This window comes from Mirounga angustirostris, unplaced genomic scaffold, assembly GCF_029215605.1.
Source record: "Mirounga angustirostris isolate CCGP_5_RB_7025 unplaced genomic scaffold, mMirAng1.0.hap1 SCAF_1, whole genome shotgun sequence".
Taxonomy (NCBI): Eukaryota; Metazoa; Chordata; class Mammalia; order Carnivora; family Phocidae; genus Mirounga; species Mirounga angustirostris.
The window spans coordinates 127,004,243-127,026,206 of record NW_026991709.1 but is presented as its reverse complement, the minus strand read 5'-3'; the positions used below and the strand labels follow the sequence as shown (position 1 = coordinate 127,026,206).

General features: G+C 41.4%; 1 protein-coding gene and 1 long non-coding RNA gene across 7 annotated transcripts in view; both read left to right on the top strand.

Annotated features, from left to right (window-relative positions):
* DNAJC13 (DnaJ heat shock protein family (Hsp40) member C13) overlaps positions 1 to 6,761 on the top strand; it is a 123,951-nt gene extending 117,190 nt beyond the window's left edge. For all 3 annotated transcript variants that reach the window (XM_064587774.1, XM_045903786.3, XM_045903785.3), the window contains one exon: positions 4,160 to 6,761. In XM_064587774.1, the coding sequence (XP_064443844.1) occupies positions 4,160 to 4,231 (72 nt within the window). In that variant the 3' untranslated portion in view covers positions 4,232 to 6,761. The remainder of the gene's footprint in view (positions 1 to 4,159) is intronic.
* Positions 6,762 to 7,826: 1,065 nt separating this feature from the next.
* LOC135364059 (uncharacterized) overlaps positions 7,827 to 21,964 on the top strand; it is a 29,454-nt gene continuing 15,316 nt past the window's right edge. The window contains exons 1-2 of one of the 4 annotated variants that reach the window (XR_010410502.1): positions 7,827 to 10,548; positions 10,683 to 10,715. This is a non-coding gene — a long non-coding RNA (uncharacterized LOC135364059). Of the gene's footprint in view, positions 10,549 to 10,682; positions 10,716 to 16,295; positions 18,280 to 21,964 lie in introns of those variants that run through there. The other 3 variants (XR_010410500.1, XR_010410501.1, XR_010410499.1) reach the window with 3 other exon arrangements.

The following is a 21,964-nucleotide window of genomic DNA, read 5'->3' as shown; positions in this document are numbered from 1 at the left end:
TTAGAATATGGAAGAGATAGGGATTTATCTTCAGGGACCTAGGTTTCCTTTAGAAATCTTTTGATCCTCACCCCATCAAATTTGCTAAAACTAGAGAAAAAAAGTACAGGGATTAAAAAGATTCCTATCTGTGCCTTTCCTTCTACTTGGATCCCTGGGGTGGCTTCTGAGTAAGGTGTGAGAAGAGCTATGATGAGCTGTAGGGAGGTAAGAGGGTTGGGGAGGAAGAAGAACTGGGGTCACAAATTTTTTCACGTCCTCCTTTGGGCCCACTCAAGGGACAGCAGGTTCTGTATAAAGCCGGTCAAAGGGGCAATGGTATAAATCCCAACTCAGAGATGGACTGGTGTTACTGTGGCCATTCCAAAGGCCCTCCTGAAGCCTGCCATCCACACGGGACAGTCTGGAATAGCTCTGAACTTAGTTGGCCCCCAAATTGTCCCCATTTTTAGCACATCACCAATCTGGGATATTCTTTTGGTGAGAGGTTTGAAAAGAATTTTCCCATCAGTTCCAGACTTTTTTGAAAGGACTGTTTAAAGAGTCAGAGCACTACCACTTGAATTGTTGTCTGCTCATTGTTTAGATTGCCAAATGTTTTCTTCCTGTGTTTGAGCTTTTCCATGGGTGCTTTGTATTGTGTGTCATGTGTTTGCTAAAGGGACAAGTTCTTTTAATAATGGTAAAATCGCGTGTATAACTCCGTGGAATGTATACAGTGGTGTGTTGAGTTGGAACTTTAATCGATTAGGATTTACCCCACCCTACCCTCGGTCTTGAGAGGATTCTCATGGTGGCCAGCCCCTCTCTAGTCAGTGTGCAAATGAAGTAAGGCACTATGAGAACACACTCCACTAGCCCTTTTTCTAAAATACCTGTGGGTGAGTTTGGCAAGTAAGTGGATTTTGTGTAGGAGATGGGAAAAGATAAATGAAAGTTAATGACTATGTCAAAGTAGGATAAGAAGGAAAAAAATCATTAATGAATGATTTTTCTTCACCCTGGCTGCTGAGCAGATACCATTCAGTCACACGCTCAGGATTGGGGTTATAAATAAAGTGTCCTAGGCAGGATTACTCATTGTTGATGAATTGAGATGAGACCGCCTGGTTCCATAGGCTCTCTAGCGTGGCATACTTGTTTTGTTTTATGATTAACACTTAATCTGAAAGTGTCTCAGTGAGATTTTACCCATGATGCAGAAAAGCTGTGGTTGCCTGTGGGCCCTGTTACTTAGCTATTTATTAGGTTCTAGAAGAGCTGGGTACTGACAAGCTCAAGGCCCTATAAAAATAATTTTAGTAGTGAAAATCCTCAATTTACCTCACTCATAAAATCAGTATAGGGAAGGAAGGAACAACAGGGAAAGGAAGAGAAGCAGACCAAGGTAAACATGCTTGTAGAAGTCGGAAATGAAGATGAAGAACTTTGTATACATACACAAGACATGTACACACATATATTTATATTTAATTGGAATTGGAGACGAAGAGCTTTATACATACACACACACACCTGTATATATTTATGTTATATTTAATTAGAGGCATGTGGAATAGTTCACTTGGCTTCCTAAGGTCATTAAAGGGAGAGAGGGTGCAGTTCTTGGGTCTCTCCTCAAACCAGTCTGTCCGTTCTTTACAGAGTTGGGGTTTTTTTTTTTTTACCTTGTGTTTTTCTTTTTACACCTGTCCCAAGACTACACAGTGTGAGCGATGTTAGGAAAGATTCCCTAAGGTCGTCAGTTTATCATAGGTCACTGACTGCTAAGGCAGAGCTTCCTCCTTGTTATTTCCCTGCTGAGAAGCCCATGTTCATTTTTACCAAAGCCCATGCTCTTTCCACTACTCTGTAACTGCAGCCAGTTCCATTTTGTGGGATTCTTCGTTAATTGTCCATCTTTTCTCGTTCTTAGGTCTAGCAGCCTGGCACAATGTTGCCGCCTGCCGCATTTCTGGCAGCCCCTACTCTGTCCTCCCATCTTTCTCTGGAGAACACAACTGCTCTGTCCCATCCTAATGACTAGACTGTACCTTCTGGCCCCTGGAAACCAGACGTGGTCTAAAGGAGAGGGCAGAGGTGTGAGGGAAAGAGCATTTCAGACTTTATGTACAGAAATGTCCAGGAATTGGTTTGCCCTTCCTAAAGCAGCAAATGGTGGGGCTAGATTTTGGTTTCTTGTGGATGATCCCTCTAGGCCCATCATTTCACAATTTAATTTTAGCCCAGAGGTTCCCAAACTTTCTCAATTCATGGTGCCCTTAATATCTTTGTGATTTTTTTTTTTTTTCAATCTACCCTTAGGCCAAAAGAAATAACCCAACGGTTAAGTTTCAGTATTAGGTCCAAACAACTTGAAAGTGGTTGTGTGATGTCCAATAAATGTTGCTGTGTTTCTCTCCAATTTAAAATATCTAGCAGCACCCCTGTGAATTTGTCCCAGGGTGCCTCAGCACACAGTTTGAGAACAGTAGCCTTAGTCTATTTTCTATGTAGCATTCATAATTTGGTCTCGTAGTCTACTCATTTGACGTGAACCAAGTTGAGTCCACAGTTGGAAGTGCTTGGGAACTTTACCGATGCCGGGTGTTTGGGGCTCTGTTCTTCAGGCTTCTATCTTTGCTGAGACCTACGTAATAGTTCTGTGGTAATCTTGCTGCTGCCTAAGGTTCAAAGAGTGATAGGTCGGTGCGAAGTGACGGTAACAGCGGGCGCTGTAGCTCTGCACTGCCCCGTTAGAGGGGGTGGGTTGCCCCAGTGGTCTTCTCCTGGGCAGTCCGGGGACGGCCTGGCACCCTGATGGGCAGGAGGCAGGAGGTGACAGATGCGGGCCTTACAGTTTCTTAAAAAGGGAAAATCCCTTTTCCACATTTTATTAGTTCAGGGTTCCGAGGGCCTCGGCCCTCTGGTTGGCATGTGACAGCTGATGCAGGCTGAAGTCTCTGGCTGTGTAATTACATGCTAGATGCAGTGTTTGCTCAGGGATGCGAGCCATTCCACATCCTCGGTACAAGTGCTTGTAAGGTGAACAAGATGAATCTGAATTGTGCCCCTCTTGTCCTGCATTAGTCCCTGTAATGTCTTAGCCTTCATCAAACTGCTCTGCTGTTTGCACTTCCTTTTAACTTCCCTTGCTGCTTATATTTCTTTTTTCCCCTCAGGTATCTCTCCTTCCCTTCTAACTGGCAGCAGCCCCCTTCACCTCAGGAGCGGGCTTTAGATCCGCTCTGCCAGGCAGCTTGCTAACTTCTGTGTAGCTCTCTGAAGCAGGTAGAGAACCATTTTGCTAAATGCATGCCGCTTCCACTGCCTTTCTAGTTCTAACCCTCTGATGTTCCTTAGCCGTTTGCCTCATTTCCTACAGTTTCAGCTGAAAGTATTGCTCAGTTGGTGGTATTACGCTACAATGTCTCTCGCAAGTACTCTGTACGGTTTGTGCAGTGCTTCTGGGATGTAATTGTCTCTGCAGTGTTTAAGATAAACTGGAGGGCTAAAGCCATTACAGAGAATGCTCATAGGACACATCTTGATAAATGCTGGCATACGTAGCATTTCCATGCACTGGAGATGGTTAGAATCAAGGAAGACCTAGAAAACGAAAATACAATACCTTTTCCCCTAGCATTATTATTTTGACCTATGACAGATGTCCAGAGCTTCCCTTTTTTAGAGATGTTGGTGTAGCAGCCCTGTTCATTTGGTGTTACTTGTTATGATAGCATTTCTTTGCACCAAATGAAAGTTGGTTACCTTGAATGTTGATAAAGTGTTTTTCTTGGGCATTTCATCAAGTATAACTTTTGGATGGGCTGACTGAGTATAGAGTTTCTTTCCTCTACTTGTTCCGCCCCCCTTTTTATTTCTTTCCCATTTGACATAGCTATCCTTTAGTGCCCAGGATTTTTTGAAACATTAAAGTCCCAGAATTGAGAAGGGACAGTTTCCCATGTTTCCACACCAGTGTGACTGTCCAGCCTCAATTTTGAAATAACATTTAACTTTGTCACCTAGTAAAGCCATACCTTGCAAATGGCCCTGTGTAGCTGTGAGTTAAGATGTGATAAGGTCCTTGACTAGCTTCTGACGTTTTTTAGAAAGGTCCGTGTTTTCCCGTGGCTCTGCTCTCTAGAAGGTGTGTGTTTTCCTTTCTCTCTTGCAGGACCTGGAGTTGCTGGCTACCTTACTGCAGGGACATCCTCGTCAGTCATGTCTAACCTGCCGCCTCCCGTAGACCACGAGGCAGGCGACCTTGGCTATCAGACTTGACACATTTGTGAGAGACAATAAATGCTGAAAGGCCAGTGCCCGGTCCACATTCCTCCAGCTGATACGTTGAAGCAAACTCTTACTGCCTTTCTCCTGGTTTCATGACAGTATTATTCCTTTTTCTATACAAATATTTTTATTTAGGAAAAAAAGTCAGTGATTCTAATTGTATCACATTGTAAGAAAGCACTCTGTGGATCAACCTAAGTGGGTACACAAGAATTTTTTTTTCTTGATGTATGTAAGCACATTCTGTTTCTTTATATCTGTTTACAAGACTGTGAATCAAGACAAAACTTTCTTCCTAGTTTTTATAATGTTTTTTTGAATTAGTGTGACTCTGGGGTTGAACTGCAATCTACAGAAATTGGACTAAAAGTCACTTATCCCCGGAAAAGGGTCTTTTCCTCTCCTGCATCGAGTCCACATGGCTGTCCTCCTCCACCGTCAAACACTATTAGGTTTTGTCCTTGCGCCTGTTCCCTGGTTTCCTCTCCTCAATCATTAACCTTCTGAGAGCTCACAGTACACGTCGGTATGTATAACTGGCTTTACCAAATTGAATGAAAAAGGAGCTTGTGCAAAAAAATTTAAAAATTTAAAAACGGATGTCAAGATGTTATGTAAGAGATTAGTGTAATTGTGAAATGTTCTATACGTTATCAGATATATAAAGCTTTCTATATTGAATGTACATTATACAGATCATTCATATGTGTACATAAAATTTTAAAAATAAAGGGAATTGACTGCTTTGTTAATGAGATATATTTGTTCTAATTTAATTTTTCCCATGGAAGACCTCATATCTGTTCCTAAGACAGATTTGGTGGTAGGAATAAACACAGACTTCCCTTACATTCACTGCTCCTTGGACAGACAACTACATTGACACATCTGATCATTCCTAACGTCCTTTGTTAATATTTCAGCCACATCTTAATTTCCAGAAACATAGCATTTCATTTATTTTCTCTTAAGTAATTCAGGAGTGGGCCAGCCAATATATTAATACTCTAATGTGTGAGACACATTAATTCCAATATTTTTAAGAGGAGGGAAATTTAGAGTGAGAACAGATTTTAAATAACACAGATCTCAACATGTAGGTCTCCTAGTATGATCACAAACTGCAAGAAAATATAAACATGTAAAGAATACAAACATTTCTTAAAGAATGAGGAAATACCCAAACCTTCACATTGCCTTTGAAAGCAAGAACCAAGTTTATTCCACAGTTGATGTGTAAACAGAGCTAGAATGGAATGGAATCACTAATTCAGAATTTTGCATCATCTCTCAAAGATTTTGGAATAATATGCCCGTGTAAGTATTCTAATATATAACTGCTTTTACTTTCCAGATGATACTTGTCCTAAAAATATGTTCATTAAAAGAGATTATAACAGCTAATTTAGGAGTAGGTGTTTTAGGAGAGTGCAAATCAATATACTTCCTTTGAATACTATGAGAACATAAATATTGTATTTATGATATTTAAAAGGCTGTTTAATCTACAATCATTGATACTTGAATAACAGTAATAGCTCATCTTTATTAAACAGTGCCTGGATGCCAAACATCGTATAAACTTACACATACATAGCCTCATTTAATCCTCAGAGCAAGCCTATGGGCTTGATACTGATAAAATTTTCATCTTCTAGGTGAAGAACATGGGCTCAGAGAGGCAAAGCAACTTAGCAAAAGTCACACAGTAAGTAACAGGGTAAGAAATCCAAACTACTTAGACCTGACACCAAAGTCTGTGTTCTGAGCCATGATCACAGCAGCAGTCTCCAGCAGGTATATGTAACTAGGAAAACTGAGGGGGTTTTTGTTTTGTTTTTAAATATTTTATATTGTAAACTAAAACAGATACAGAAAATCTCACTGAACAAGTTAGTTTAATGAATCATTATATAAGGCAAATCACCCTTGAAACTACCATCTAGGTCAAGAACTTTTCAGCCTTTCCAGAAGCCCCTTCATGTGCACCCATCAAAATCACAGCCCCTCCTAACAAAAGTGACCACTTGTCCGACACTCCCTTGTGTTTCTTTGTAGTTTATCACCCATGTGTATATCCCTAAACGTTTGGTCTTGCACTTTTTCTTCTTTAAATATGTTTTGGGTCTTTTTTAATCTTGTGGCTCCCCTTCCATCCCCTTTTCCCCCATAACTTTGTTGAAGGCCCCAAGGCCATTTTTTGTTTTTCCCAGAGTTTGGAAGTTACTGATCACACACTCCTGGTGCAATTCAATTTAATCCTCTGTCCTTTACATCCAGGAGCTTGATCAGATTCAGGTTCCATCCCTTTGGCAAGAGTAGAGGGGTGTTGGGTTCTTTTGTGTAGAAGTACATTATGTCTGTAGGTCATGTGATATTCACAATAATGGAAGCTCAGTGTGACTAGATCCATTTGTACGTCAGGAGCTACCAAATGCTGCTATTCTGAGGCCCTTTCTTAGTAACTGGAATATTTTTATAAGAAATGCTTCCTGCAAAAAAAGAAAGAAAAAATGTTAAGCAGGACTACATCAAACTAAAGTTTCTGCACAACAAAGGAAATCATTACCTACTGAATGGTAGAAAATACTTGTAAATCATATCCAATAAGGGGTTAATATCCAAAATCTGTAAAGAACTCAATAGCAAAAAATCTGATTGAAAAATGGGCAGAGGATCTATATAGACATTTCCAAAGAAGACATATAGATGGCCAACTGGCACATGAAAAAATGTTCGACATCATTAATTATCAGGGAAATGCAAGTCAAAACCACGAGGTACCACCTCACACCTGTTAGAATGGCTAGTATCAAAAAGGCAAATAACAAATGTTGGAGAGGATGTGGAGAGAAGGGAACCCTCGTGCACTGTTGGGAATGCAAACTGGTGCAGTCACTGTGGAAAACAATATGGAGGTTCCTCAAAAAATTAAAAATAGAATTACCATATGACCCAGCTATTCTACTTCCAGGTATCTATCTGCAGAAACAAAAACACTAATTGAGAAAGATACATGCACCACCTGTGTTCTTTGCAGTGTTTTTTACAATAGCCAAGATATGAAAACAACCTAAGTGTCCGTCAGTGGATGAATTTGGATAAAGAAGATGTGAAATATATATATATTCAGGGGAGAAGGCGTTCGGGGGTAGGCAAAATGGGTGAAGGGTGTCAATTGTATAGTGATGGGTGGTAACTAGACTTACTGTGGTGATCACTGTAGTTTCTACAAACACTGAACTGTTATGTCGTATAACTGAAACTAATATAATGTAATATACCAACTTTACCTCAATAAAAGAAAGAAAAAAGGAAATGCTTGCTTTTATCTGCTATTTGTTACCCAGTGGCACATTTTGTATGGGAAAGGCAGGAGGAAGGCTTAATTCATTTCCTTATCAACTTTCAAAATAATTAATTTACTCCCTGTCCTCTTCTGAGGGTGACCAATTTGCTTTCTTACTAGTACCATTATTGTCGTATTTTTTAGTATCATAGATTTAAACATTTGCTGTGTTTCACTCCTTTGTTCTTATAGGCGTACCTTGTTTTTTTTTTTTTTTTTTTTTTTTTTTTTTTTTTTTTTTTTTTTTTAAGATTTATTTATTCATTTGAGAGAGCGAGAATGAGAGAGAGTACATGAGAGGGGGGAGGGTCAGAGGGAGAAGCAGGCTCCCCGCAGAGCAAGGAGCCCGATGCGGGACTCGATCCCGGGACTCCAGGACCATGACCTGAGCCAAAGGCAGTCGCTCAACCAACTGAGCCACCCAGGCGCCCCTAGGCGTACCTTGTTTTGTTGCACTTGCTTTATTGTGCTTCACAGATACTGCATTTTTTTTTTTTTTTTTTTTTTTTTTTACAAATTGAAGGTTTTGGCAATCCTGTGTCAAGCAAGTCTTGGCACCATTTTTCCAACAGCATTTGCTCGCTTCATGTCTCTGTGTCACATTATGGTAATTATTGCAATATTTTAAGTTTTTTTATTATCACTATATTTCTTTGTATCTATGATCACTCATCTTTGATGTTGCTATTGGAATTATTTGGGGGAATCACAAACCATGTCTGTGTAAGACCGTGAACTTAATAAATGTATGTGTTCTGGCTGTTCCACTCACTGGCTGTTCCCCAGTCTCTCCTTGGGCTTCCCTGTTCCCTGAGACACAACAATATTGAGATTAGGCCAATTAATAACCCACAATGACCACAAAGTGTTCAAGTGAAAGAAGAGTTGCACATCTCTGACTTTCGATTAAAAGCTAGAACTGATTAAGCTGACTGAGGAAGGCATGACAAAATCTGAGGTAGGTGGAAAGTTAGGCCTCTTGTACCACAGCCAAATTGTGAATGCAAAGGAGAATTCTTGAGGGAAATTAGTGAACACATGAATGCTAAGAGTGAAACAGCCTTATTGCTGATATGGAGAAAGTGTTAGTGGTCTCAACAGAAGATCAAACCAGCCACAATATTCCCTTAAGCCAAAGCCTAATCCAGAACAAGACCCTAACTCTTCAATTCTATGAGGACTGAGAGATGAGGAAGGTGCAGAAGAAAAGTTTGAAGTTAGCAGAGGTGGGTTCGTGAGGTTTAAGGGAAGAAGCCGTCTCCATAACATCAAAGTGCAAGGGGAAGCAGCAGGTGCTGATGGAGAAGCTGCAGCAAGTGATGCAGAAGATCGAGCTAAGATAACTAATGAAGGTGTCTACACTAAACAGATACTCAGTGTAGACGAGAAACAACCTTCTATTGGAAGAAGATGCCAACTAGGACTTCCACAGCTAGAGAGAAGTCAATGCCTGACTTCCAAGCTTCAAAAGACAGGGTATTAGGGGTTAAGGCAGCTGGTGGCTTTAAGTTGAAGCTAATGCTCATTTACCATTTGAAAAATCCTTAAGAATTATGTTAAATCTACTGCGTTTGTGCTCCATAAATGGAATAAGAAAGCCTGGATGACAGCACATCTGTCTGTAACCTGGTTTACTAAATATTTCAAGCCCACTGTTGAGACCTCCTGCTCAGAAAGAAAGATTTCTTTCAAAATATTACTGCTCATTGACAATGCACCTGGTCATCCAAGAGCTCTGATAGAGCTAGACGACAAGATTAACGTTTTCATGCCTGCTAACACAACATCCATTTTGCAGCCATGGGTCGTGAAGTAATTTTGACTTTCAAGCCTTATTTAGGAAATAGGTTTTGTAAGGCTTTAGCTGCCATAGCTAGTGATTTCTCTGATGGATCTGGGCAAAGTAAACTGAAAACCTTCAGAAAAGGATTGACGATTCTAGATGCCATTAAGAACATTTGGGATTCATGGGAAGAAAACAAAATATCACCATTAACAGGAGTTTGAAAGAGGTTGATTCCAGCACTCATGGATGACTTGAAGGGGTTCAAGACTTCAGTGGGGCGGGGCGCATGGGTGGCTCAGTCGGTTAAGCGTCTGCCTTCGGCTCAGGTCATGATCCCAGGGTCCTGGGATCGAGCCCCGCATTGGGCTCTCTGCTCGGCAGGAGGCCTGCTTCTCCCTCTCCCACTCCCCCTGCTTGTGTTCCCTCTCTCGCTGTCTCTGTCTCTGTCAACTAAATAAATAAAACACTTAAAAAAAAAAGTTGCTGCTTCTGGATGAGCAAAGAAAGTGGTCTCTTGAGATGGGAACTACTCCTGGTGAAGATGCCGTGAAGATTGTTCAAATGACAACAAAGGACTGATTAATATCACATAAACTTAGTTGATAAAGCAGTGGTAGGATTTGGGAGGACTCACTCCAATTTTGAAAGAAGTTCTACTATAGGTAAAATGCTATCAAACAGCATCACATGCTACAGAGAAATCATTTGTGGAAGTAAGAGTCAACCCGTGTGGCAAAGTTCATTGTCTTATTTTAAGAGCTACCACAGTCACCCTAGACTTCAGTGACACCACCCTGATCAAGTCAGCGGCCATCAACATTGAAGCAGGGACCCCCCCCCACCACCAAAAAAATTACAACTTGCTGAAAGCTCAAGTGATGGTTAGCACTTCTCAGCAATAAGGTGTTTTTTGTTTGTTTTTTAGAGAGAGCAGGAGCAGTGTGGGGGGGGAGGGACAGAGGAAGAGGAAGAGAGAGAATCTTAAGCAGATGCCATGCCCAGCCTGGAGCCGGACGTGGGGCTCGATCTCACAACCCTGAGATCATGACCTGAGCCGAAATCAAGAGTTGGACTTGATAAACTCAAGTTAATTATGAGCCACCCAGACACCCTGCAATAAGGTTATTTCTTAATTAAGGTATGTACATTTTTTAGATATAATGTTACTGCAGCTAATAAACTACAGTATAATGTAAACTTTTCTTTTTATATGCACTGGGAAATGAAAAAATTCATTTGACTCACCTTATTGTGATATTCACTTTATTTCAGCGCTCTGGGACTCAACTCCACAATATCTCCAAGGTATGCCTGTATCTTTATTGAAGTTGAAAATGTCCTGTCTTTGCCAGTTTGGAAGCTTCCTCTTCCTGGTTCCTAAGTCCCCCCCAACACCGTTTGTTTTGTTCCTTTCTTCCTTTAATGTGGTAAAGTACACCTAACATAAATGTATCATCTTAACCGTTAAGTGTACTGTTAGGTGTTATTAAGTACATTCAAAATGTGCTATCATCAGCACCCTCCATCCCCAGAACTCTTTTCACCTTCTAAAACTGGAACTTTGTATTCATGAATTGATTGATAAAACTCCCCATTCTCCCTTTCGCCAGCCCCTGGCAACCACCATTCTACTTTCTATCTCTAGTGAGTTTGACTATTTGAAGTATCTCATACTTCATATTTATCTTTTTGTGAATGGCTTATTTCACTTAGCATAATACCTTCAAGATTCATTCATGTAGCATATGTCAGAATTTCCTTCCTTTTTAAGAAACTGAATAATAGTCCATTGTATGTATATGCCACATTTTCTTTATCCATCCCTCCATTAATGGACATTTAGGTTTCCATATTTTAGCTACTGTGAATAATGCTGCTACGAACAACAACTCGATTTAAAAATGTGCAAAGGACTTAAATAGACATTTCTCCAAATCAGGCATACAAATGGCCAATATGCACATGAAAAGGTGCTGAATCCCTAATCACTAGGGAACTACAAATCAAACTACAATGAGATATCACCTCACACCCAACAGGATGACTACTGTCAAAAAACAGAAAATGAACATCAGTGAGGATGTGGAGAAATTGGAACCCTTGTGCACTGTTAGTGGGAAGACACAGTGGTATAGCTATGGTGGAAAACTGTGGTGGTTCCTCAAAAAAAAAGTAAAAATAACCACTCATCCTCAAGGAAATGCAAATCAAAACCACAATGAGAGACCACCTCACACCTGCCAGAAGGGCTATAATCAAAAAGATAAGAAATAACAAGTGTTGGCAAGGATGTGGCGAAAAGAAAGGGAAGACCTGTGCGCTGTTGGTGGGAATGCAAATTGGTACAGTCACTGTGGAAAACAGTGTGGAGATGTTTCAAAAAACTAAAAATAGAACTACCACATGATCCAACAATTCCACTACTGGGTACCCCAAGATAACTAAAACACTCAATTTGAAAAGATATTTGCGCCCCTATGTTGATTGCAGCATTATTTGCAATATCCACGATACGGAAGCAACCTAAGTGATCACCAATAGATGAGTGGATAAAGAAGATGTGGCTTACGTATACTAAATGGAATACTACTCAGCCATGGTAGAGAATGAGAACTTGCCTTTTGTGGCAATGTGGATGGATCTAGAGGTATTATGCTAAGTGAAGTAAGTCAAAGACAGACCATATAATTTTGCTTATATGTGGAATCTTAAATGAATAAAAAAGCAGAAACAGACTCCTAAATACAGAGTGATTGCCAGAGGGGAGAGGCATGGGGGGATGTGCAAAATAGGTAAAAGAGTGTGGGAGATACAGACTTCTGGTTATGGGACGAATACGTCCCGGGGTTGAAAGGTACAGCATGGGGACTATAGTCAATGGTATTGTAGTAGTGTTGTACCCTTGTGAGCATAGTATAAAGTAGAGACTTGAATCACTATGTTGTACACCTGAAACTAATGTAACGTTGTGTGTCGGCTATTCTTCAATTTAAGAAAATGAAAAATATAATTACCATATGATCCAGCAACTCCACTTTTGGGTAAATACCCAAAACAACTGTTGAAAAAGCAGGGTCTCAGATATTTGAAAACTGAGTTTTACTCTTTCGGAGTAGAGGCTTTACCTAAGACTTCTACATGGGGCATTTTGCCTCAGTTCTTAGGAATAAAAGCAAGACAGCACAAGCGGGGGACAAGAAAGTAGAGGACATTTAGAGAGGTGGAGTTGTCTGGTATGGTTGGTGTATAGGGGTCAAGAGAGAGAACCCAGCCTAAGACCCAGGGAGTGGTCGGTTGGGCAGCATCCTGAGTGCCAGACGGAGGTGTGGGCATCCCGGCCTAATTGTGATTTAGGAGTGAGATCCGTGTTTAAAAATAGACAGCAATGGTTATAGTGTTTGACCAGTGGTGCTGTGAGTTCCGGAAGATCTTTTGCTGAAGAGTCTTTTCCCTTTTGTTTATCCATTGTCAGTACTTTCTCTTGGCTGTGTGGAGGACAAGAAAGTCCTAAAACATCTAAACCTTTGTCAATAAATTTCTTTACCTGCTAAAAAAAAAAAATAGCAGTGGGGTGTGATCAATTTGTTATGTTTGTCTCAGGGAAGGTGGTCCCAGGTGGTGAAACTCAAAGACACAGGTAATGCACAGCCCATGTGGAGGAGCAGAGCAGGGGACGAACACAGGGAACAAGCCCTCGCCAGTAAACGTGAGGAGTATCACCAGGTAGCTGGAGTATCCCTTTCAGTCCAGAAATTCTGTGATCCCTTTCCTGATTTTAAATTCCATTATAGGATGGAATGTCTCTAATTACCTAAGCTTTACTAGGCTTTTGGAAAGAGCAGTTTGAAAAAAAAAATGTTACAGGTAAACTTAGTCTATTTCTGGCAACCTATTGACTAGAAATTTAATGGCCTGCTTGAATTTTCAGGACCACATGGCGTCCTATGTGGTGTAAGCACTTCCTTTGGGACACCTGGCTCACTCAGTAGAGCATGTGACTCTTGATCTCCACATCATGAGTTCAAGCCCCATGTTGGGTGCAGAAACTCCTTTAAAAAAAGCAACTACTGGGGCGCCTGGGTGGCTCAGTTGGTTAAGCGACTGCCTTCGGCTCAGGTCATGATCCTGGAGTCCCGGGATCAAGTCCCGCATCGGGCTCCCTGCTCAGCAGGGAGTCTGCTTCTCCCTCTGACCCTCCCCCCTCTCATGTGCTCTCTCTCTCAGTCTCTCTCTCTCAAATAAATAAATAAAATCTTTAAAAAAAAAAAAAAAGCAACTACTTCCCTTTGAATGACCAGAGGAAGCGTGAGCAAAGAATGCAAAGACTCCTTTGAGCTCGTTTCCTTATCTACGCGGTAAGGTTGATAAGCGGGCAGGGCTGCTGGAAGGACTAAAATGCTGCAAAAGGACTCTGGGAACCGTGGGGCATGACAATGGCCTTGAAGTCAGCAATTGTCAACAGCAATTTTTCTCATTATGTTTAGGATCAGGAATAGGGTAAAACAAATTTCAAGACTTTTAGGTCTACATAAAATGATTTGTAATGTTTTAGTCTTTTTAGAAGTAGTCGTGTTGCTGTGTAATCCCTAACTAAGGAGTAACTATCTTGGCTCCAACGTCAGAGATGCTACAATCTTTAGTCAGCAAGACCACCTGTTTCCTGCAAGGAAAACATCTTCTTCCCTGAGCTGCTGCTTGTTCAGCAGCAGATGAGGTCCAAGCGGCAAGTCCTAGAAAGTGACTTAAAGTGAGAAGAATGCCCGGCAACAGAGTTCAATGAACAGTTCCAGCCGCAGACTGAAGCACAGACCATTTATACAGTCAAGCCAGTCTCATTGTCTCCCTAGGAAATGTAGAATTCAGAGTTTGAAGGGGCACCCGGCTGGCTCAGTCGGTAGAGTGTGCAACTCTTGATCTTGGGGTTGTAAGTTTGAGCCCCGCTTTGGGTGTAGAGATTACTTAAAAATAAAATATTTTTTTTAAAAAGCTAGAAAATACAGAATTCCTTGGGAAGTTGATTTCTTTTTTTAAAGATTTTATTTATTAGAGAGAGACAGCGAGAGAGGGAACACAAGCAGGGGGAGTGGGAGAGGGAGAAGCAGGCTTCCCACAGAGCAGGAAGCCCGATGCAGGGCTCGATCCCAGGACCCTGAGACCATGACCCGAGCTGGAGGCAGACGCTTAACGACTGAGCCCCCCCAGGTGCCCAGGAAGTTGATTTCTAGCAGGGCTGAGGGATAGCAGCAACCAGCCTCCAGCTTCCATTCCCCAAAGAAGAGCCCAGGGCTAAAACCTTGGCCTGCAAAAGTCCAGATGGCGGGGCATGGACTGATGGCTCTGCTGGTCGACAGCACACACCAAAACTTGGAACGGACACTGGCTTAGAGCTGAGAAACTGTCTGGCTCCTGGGACTGAGTGTGCGTTTCTGGGTGGGGTTTTTTAAAAGTATGTGTTAAGGGGCGGCTGGGTGGCTCAGTCAGTTAAGCATCTGCCTTCAGCTCAGGTCATGATTCCCGGGGTCCTGGGATAAAGTCCCACATCGGGCTCCCAGCTCAGCAGGGGGTCCGCTTCACCCTCTCCCTCTGCCTCGCCCACTGCTTGTGCGCTCTCTGTCTCTCTCTCTCTCTCTCTCTCTCTCTCTCTGTCAAATGAATAAATAAAATCTTAAAAAAAAAGGTATGTATTAAGTTTTGAATTATCCAGGTTATCTCAGAATCACTGCTGATGCCAAAGGATCTAGATGTTGATTCTAAATAGTCCACGCTCGTTAACTTTGACCCCAAGAGGCTGTGTGGACTTGGCGTTGAACTCTCTGTGTCTCGGTCTCGTGGCACCCAGTCTGTTCAAGTGAGAGCAAGAGAGAGGCTGCCAGTTGTCCTGGAGCGAGTTGGGTCCATCCAGGCGGCAGTCCAGGCCCTCACCATGTGGCCTCTTACTTTAAATGAGGTCCTTAACACCACCCTTACCCTGCTGTTTTGTCGCTAAGAGGCAATAGATGTAAACACCTGATATGGTGCCAGCCTCCTGGATGGTGTGGTGGCATCCGGGGGGGGGGGGGAACACTGGCACGGCAGGCAGAACCTACCCTGCTCAGGTCTCTGACCTTGGGCATCGGTTTCTTCTATAAAATGCCCAAGTTGGTCAGTCAGGAAATATTTCACTCCCAGGAATGTTATGAAAGATAATATAAGCCCTCCATGCAAAAATGTACAAAAGCACATATTTTTTAAATATTCAAGAACTCAGTCCCACTCTAATCCCAGTTAAAAAGCCCAGAGCTATGTGCTCGCTTTGGCAGTACATATACTAAAAAGCCCAGAGCTAGATAGTTTCTAAGAATTATGTATGAAACAATATTGTTTACCACAAGTAACTGGGCTTATCATGAAACAGACTCTCTCTGTCCTCCACTGTGGAATCTGTCCTGGTCATCAACACTTTCCTGTTACCTTTTTTTTTTTTTCCACTACATATGTTTAATATGTTACTTAGCATTTAGAGCAAAAAACTTTACATCTGGATTATTGACCATCCACTGACTTCCAGATTGAAGGAGTAAAAGGCAAGGCCAGTTTACTGTGGGTTCCAGGGCCCCATGAATTCAGGAACTAGGGGACCCAGTTTAAAAAGTTTGTTTTTCCACCAAGCTTACCAAAGACGTGTACATGTTCATCATTTTTACAAAGCCCCCAGTTTAGGAAAATAACTTTGTAAGAGAAAAGAAAGGCTCCAGAACTGTTCACAGAAAGTCTCAGTTACATGTATAAATAATATTCAGTGTTTATGCTTACATCTTTTAACATTGAAAAGGTATATGGTTTATCTAACAAGGTTACGTGGTTACTGTGTATATAGAGTTTTCAGTTATACGCCAGTGGCAATATATGTGAAATCGAATGTCTTCGAGGAACATTCGCCTCACTCCCTGGCCCTTGCCAAATGGCAGTATCTGTGGGCGGGAAAAGAGGAATCCCGTGCCCTCAATTTCTTTATTTCATGGAAAAGTTTATGAAAATGTGACTTGAGTCAGTGAAGGAATGAGTCATTTGTCTTCAAAAAGGTCATATGAAAGTAATTCTGCAAATATTTAGTTGTGCAAATATTCACTAAAGTTAATTCAACCAGAACTTAAGCTCAAACCCCACTCTCACCCTTGAATATTTTACAGGACTTAGAACAGCCCTCCGTGTAATCTATCCAGTTTCCCAGCATTCCAAGACAGGAAATGGAGTGTATTTCCTGGCTTTAAAAGTGAGAGTTGGCCAGACACTGTCTTGTCATCCCTGAGCGATCAAGACGAGTTCAGAATATTTATGTGCGTCCTGAGTTTAGAGCAGGAAATGTTATCAGTTGCTACAGGGTTGAACAGTACCCCACCCTTCATATGACCAGGACATTCCTAAAGCAGCTTAGCACGATGGAAAACCTTTGAAGTCGAATCTTAGATTGAATACCAACAAATGTATACCTCCAGTCAGGATTTTAAGCATGAACGAGGCCAAAACAGGAAGGAAAAAGGTAATTTGTAGAAAACAATAAAGGAAGAAGAGAACATTGGAAAAAAGCTATCATATTTAATACCTTTAGAGATAAACATTGCACAAAACAACAGGATGCCACTTTAAAAAAAATGTATTTTTTTCCCCAGAGAATTAAAATCAGGTCTTACAAAAAAACACCAAACAGCAGAAATGAGAAATAATGGAAGACACTGAGAGATAACATTGAAGAAATTCCCTTAAGAAGCAGAATAAACAGAAAGAGATGGAAAAACAGGAGACGGAGTAAAAGTAGGGGAGGCCCAGTCTAGGAGGCCCATTATCCAACAAAGGTAGGTCCGGAAAGAGGGAGTTTTGAAAGGGAGATGGTATGGATTTGTGCCCCCCGCCTTCCCCAAATTCCTATGAAATCCTAACCCCAAGGTAAAGGTAATCAGAGGTGGTGCCTTGGGAGGTGATAAGGTCATGAGGGTGGTGCCTTTATAAAGGGACCCCAGAGAGCTCTCTTGAGGTCTTTCTGCCATGTGAGAACACAGTGAAAAACCAGAAACAGGGCCCTCCCTAGCTGCCAAAGCTGCTGGTGCCTTGATCTTGGACTTACAGCTTCCCAAACTCTGAAAATTAAGCCAACCAGTTTATGTTATTTTGTTATAGCAGCTCAAGCTGACTAAGGTGGGTGGAGAACAAAATAAAAAATTCAAAAGCATTCCCAGAAAGGAAAAGTATGCCACTGAGTACCCAGCCCAACAGATCAACAGATGAAAATAAACCCTTACAAATGCACATCATTGTGAAATTTTACAATATGGAAACAAGAAGTTCCTATAAGTTTCCAGGGTGTGGCAGGAGAAGGAGAGAACATTTCTCAGAAAGGAGCAAGAATCAGAATAGCACTGGATTTCTCAGGACTGAATGTTAGAAGACAAAGGGGTGATGCCTTCAAAAGTCTAAGGGAAAAATAATTTCCCAGCCTAGGATTCTAGAGTCCACCAAACTCCCAATTAAGTGAGGGGACAACATTTAGACATTTTCAAACCTACCAGGTCTCAGCTTTACTTCCCACGAATGTGTTGTAAGAAGCTCCTGAAAGATGTTCTCCCCCTGAGTGTGGTAACCAATAAAGGAAGGAGGGGTTCTCCAGAAGGTGGTGAAGAGATAATAATCAAGACAAGAACTGGCAGCTGACTTAGAGCACGACCAGCCCAGAGCAGAGCAGTTCAGAGACTCTGGGAACAAACTCATCAAGAAGATGAAACTGATAGACAGTCTCCAGGCTCAGTATTACTGAGAGGAAGGAGACTGACATACCTGAGGGAAGAGTTTGGAAGAGTCAAAGGGCAGAATAATCGCTGTGGTGTTACGTGGTGAGGTAAGGTTCTGAATGGTACTTCCATAATGACAATGCCAATATGATTATATTGGGAGAATAAAAGAACAGGATGTGTGTGAGAGAATGTATGTATGTTTGGTGGGAAGAGAAGATGCAAGACAATTGAATCTTCTAAATGCATAAATCAAAAGATGATGGCAAAAGCTAAAAACAAAAAACCAAGGAGTAGCAATATAACAGACTATAGATGATGAATAGTAGTGTTTTGTCAAGGTCACATTTCCCAAATGTAATCATCGGGTTATGGATAAGTGCCATGACGTCTGCAACTAACTCAAATAGCAGAGAGAGAGAGAAAGCAAATGCAAATCTAGGTGAGGGTATACGGGTGTTCATTATACTCGTCATATAACTTTTCTGAAGGTGTGTAATTTTTTTTCAAAAAAACCTGGGAGATAATTAGTAGTATAATTGCATTATTTGGAGGAAGATAGCCATGCTCATCAATTAAAAGGTTTTAAGTGGCTGCCCATGGGAATGGGAGACAAGCGTACTGGAGGGTGGGGAGGAGAAAGCACTGTGCTTCATAACTAGCTTTGAATGGTGCTTTCACTCTTGTTTAATTGACCATCTCTCCACAGGAAGTAAGTTTTGTGAGTGCAGGGATCATGTCCGTCTTGTTCATCTTTAGATCCCCCAGAATGTAGCAGTATATGTAGAACGTAACAGGCACTCACTAAGTGGTATTTGGTGAATGAATTAAACTGTGCTTGTATAAATCAGTTCTTTATGATTAAAAAAAAATAATAGTCCAAATCCACATGGTACAAGTGGATGTTAACGGCCAACAGCTACCTTTACCAATTAACATTAGTAAAGCCGTGGGCTGTGTCTGAATCAGTGCTGTGTGGGCTAGTTTCCAAAGTTACAAAATCCTGCTCCAGGCCAGTCTCCCCTGGCTTCTAGGTGTTTTCAACAATGCCAGTTTTTTAGAATCTGACCCAGTGAGGCTTGGGGAACTAGAGTTCCCAAATGAGCAGAAATCCCACCTATTATCTTGCTTCACTTCTAGATTCTTCATTGAACTTGCTTCAAACTCGTCTTGCATAGTGTCCTCAGCTTTCTATAGTGGAGATAGAATCTAAAAGGGGAAATTTTGAAAATATTTGTTTTCTATGTACCAGTTAATTTTCTCAAGGTTGTGTGGTAGGCAAAAATCTGGCCCTAACCAGGACAGATGGGTGGGGGTTTTGGGTTGAGTGACCCGTCAGCTTGATGAACACCTCCTGAGATCAAGGACATCCAGGCTGTCCACAAGTGCATCCTCCATGGGTGCTCAGGAAGGACCAGTGGTGCTGCCCATGATTGCAGGTGTCTTCTGTCTCAGCTCTACAACTCGAGTGTTTTTTCAATTCCAGATGGTCTAGTGTTGTGTTGCTTCACCTAGATATAAATAAGAAATCCTTTTGATTTAATATGCTTTAAAGAATCATGGGGCAGCAAAGCTAACAATAAATAGGAAAGAAATATCTTAATTTCCTCAACATTCATGCTCCACTTCTGGCAAAATGTTAAAATTTCCATGAATAGCTACTTCTGCTTCTCTTCTTTTCTTCTGGGTGGTTTTTGTCTCAAATTCTGTCAGCAAAAGAAAGGTTAGAAAGAGAGGGGCGCCTGGGTGGCACACTCAGTTAAGTGTCCAACTCTTGGTTTTGGCTCAGGTCATGATTTCAGGGTTGTGATATCGAGCCCCGAATTGGGTTCTGTGCTCAGTGCAGAGTCTGCTTGAGACTCTGTCCCTCTCCCTCTGCCCCTCTTCTCTCTCTCAAATAAATCTTTTTAATTTTTTTTAAGATTTTATTTATTTGAGAGAGAGAAAGAGCACGAGTAGGGGGGAGAGGCAGAGGGAGAGGGAGAAGCAGACTCCCATCTGAGCAGGGAGCCCAATGCGGGACTCAATCCCAGGACCCTGGGATCATGACCTGAGCCAAAGGCAGAGGCTTAACCGACTGAGCCATCCAGGTGCCCCTAGTCCAGTGAAGCGTTGGAAGGAGATTTCTTGCAGAAAGGTTTCAACTGGATTTAGAATTTAAATCTAACTTCAACCGAAGGAGGAGGGTAGACTGCCCAGGTCAATGGGTCCACGTTGATCTGGCCTGAGAAGCAGCAGCCACGATCACCTGTGAAAGGAAGCTCATTTGCTCCTCAGCCCTCCGGGGAAGGGGAGCTTGCTCTTCCCGGCACAGGACATCTGTATCTGGGGAGAGCGCTCTCCCTCCAGCCTTATTCATGGCTTGGTCCTTTAATAGTAGAAAGTTCATTTAGCATCTTGGAGACAGAGATAGGAGTTATTATGGACTAAACTAAATAAAATGCAACAAGTAAGACATTTGGAAACCATTTTCCCTGATGCCAAAAACCTCATCATAAACAATATTGCAGAGGATAAATTGGGAGAGAAAAATTGATGATCACAGTTTTGTATTTTGTAAAAATGTTGTCTCCTATTTCCCATGACAAGGTAGTTATTAATTCCCACCAACCTGGGGGGGACTCTGACTCATTGCTTACACTTTTCTCTTCCGAAATATGAGAGCCAGCCTTTTATCTCCATTCAGAAATCTTAACCACCCTGAACAAATACTGATTTTCCCTGAAATGATCTTTAAGAGTGGTTCTACTGCAGGTCCTTGGTAAACTAGAAATGTTTAGCAATTCCTTGGCATGCTGAGTTTTTTGTTTGTTTGTTTGTTTTTTCCTCCCTTAAATACACAAAATCTACTGGACTTAACTTTTTCCCTTCACCAGCTAACATAAAAGATATAAAATCACTATCTTCCCTTAGTTGCCATAGTGCACAGTTGTTTTTGGCTGTTTGTCATCTGGTCTCCATTTCTAATAATGCCCAAGTCCTTTTCCCCACTGAGTGTGATTTGACTGGGAAGGGGGCCTCTCACACTGTGGGCTAAAGAGGAAAAGCTGGCTTGTCCAACACAGTAGTCACTGGCCCCGTGTGACTATTGAACACTTGAAATGTAGCTGAAGAACTGAATTATTTACTTCATTTTAATTAACTTACTTAATTTTTCACTGAGGTATAATTGTCATATAATATTAGTTTAGGGTGTACAACATAGTGATTTGACATTTGTATACATTGTGAAATGGTCAGCATAGTACATCTAGTTACCATCTGTCACCATAGGAAGTTAATACAATACTATTGACTGTATTCCCTAGGCTGTACATTATAGCCCCATGACTTATTTATCACTGGAAGTTTGGACTTCTTATTCCACTCCCCTCTGGCAACCACCAGTCCACCCCCTGTATCTATGAGTCTGAGATTTGCTTTGTTTTGTTTCTTTTGTTTTTTAGGTTCCACATATAAGTGAAATCATACACTATTTATCTTTCTCTGACTTATTTCACTTAGCATAATGCCCTCTAGGTCCATGTTGTCACAAATGGCAAGATTTCCTTCTTTCTTATGGCTGAGTAGTATTCCACTGTGTATCTATACCACACCTTTATCCATTTATCCATCAGTGGGCACTTAGGTTGCTTCCATATCTTGGCTCTTGTAAATAATCCTGCAATGAACATAGGGGTACATGTATCTTTTCCAATTAGTGTTTTTATTTTCTTTGGGTAAATACTCAGTAGTGAAATTACTGGATCTTATGGTATGTCTACTTTTAATTTTTTGAGGAACGTCCATACT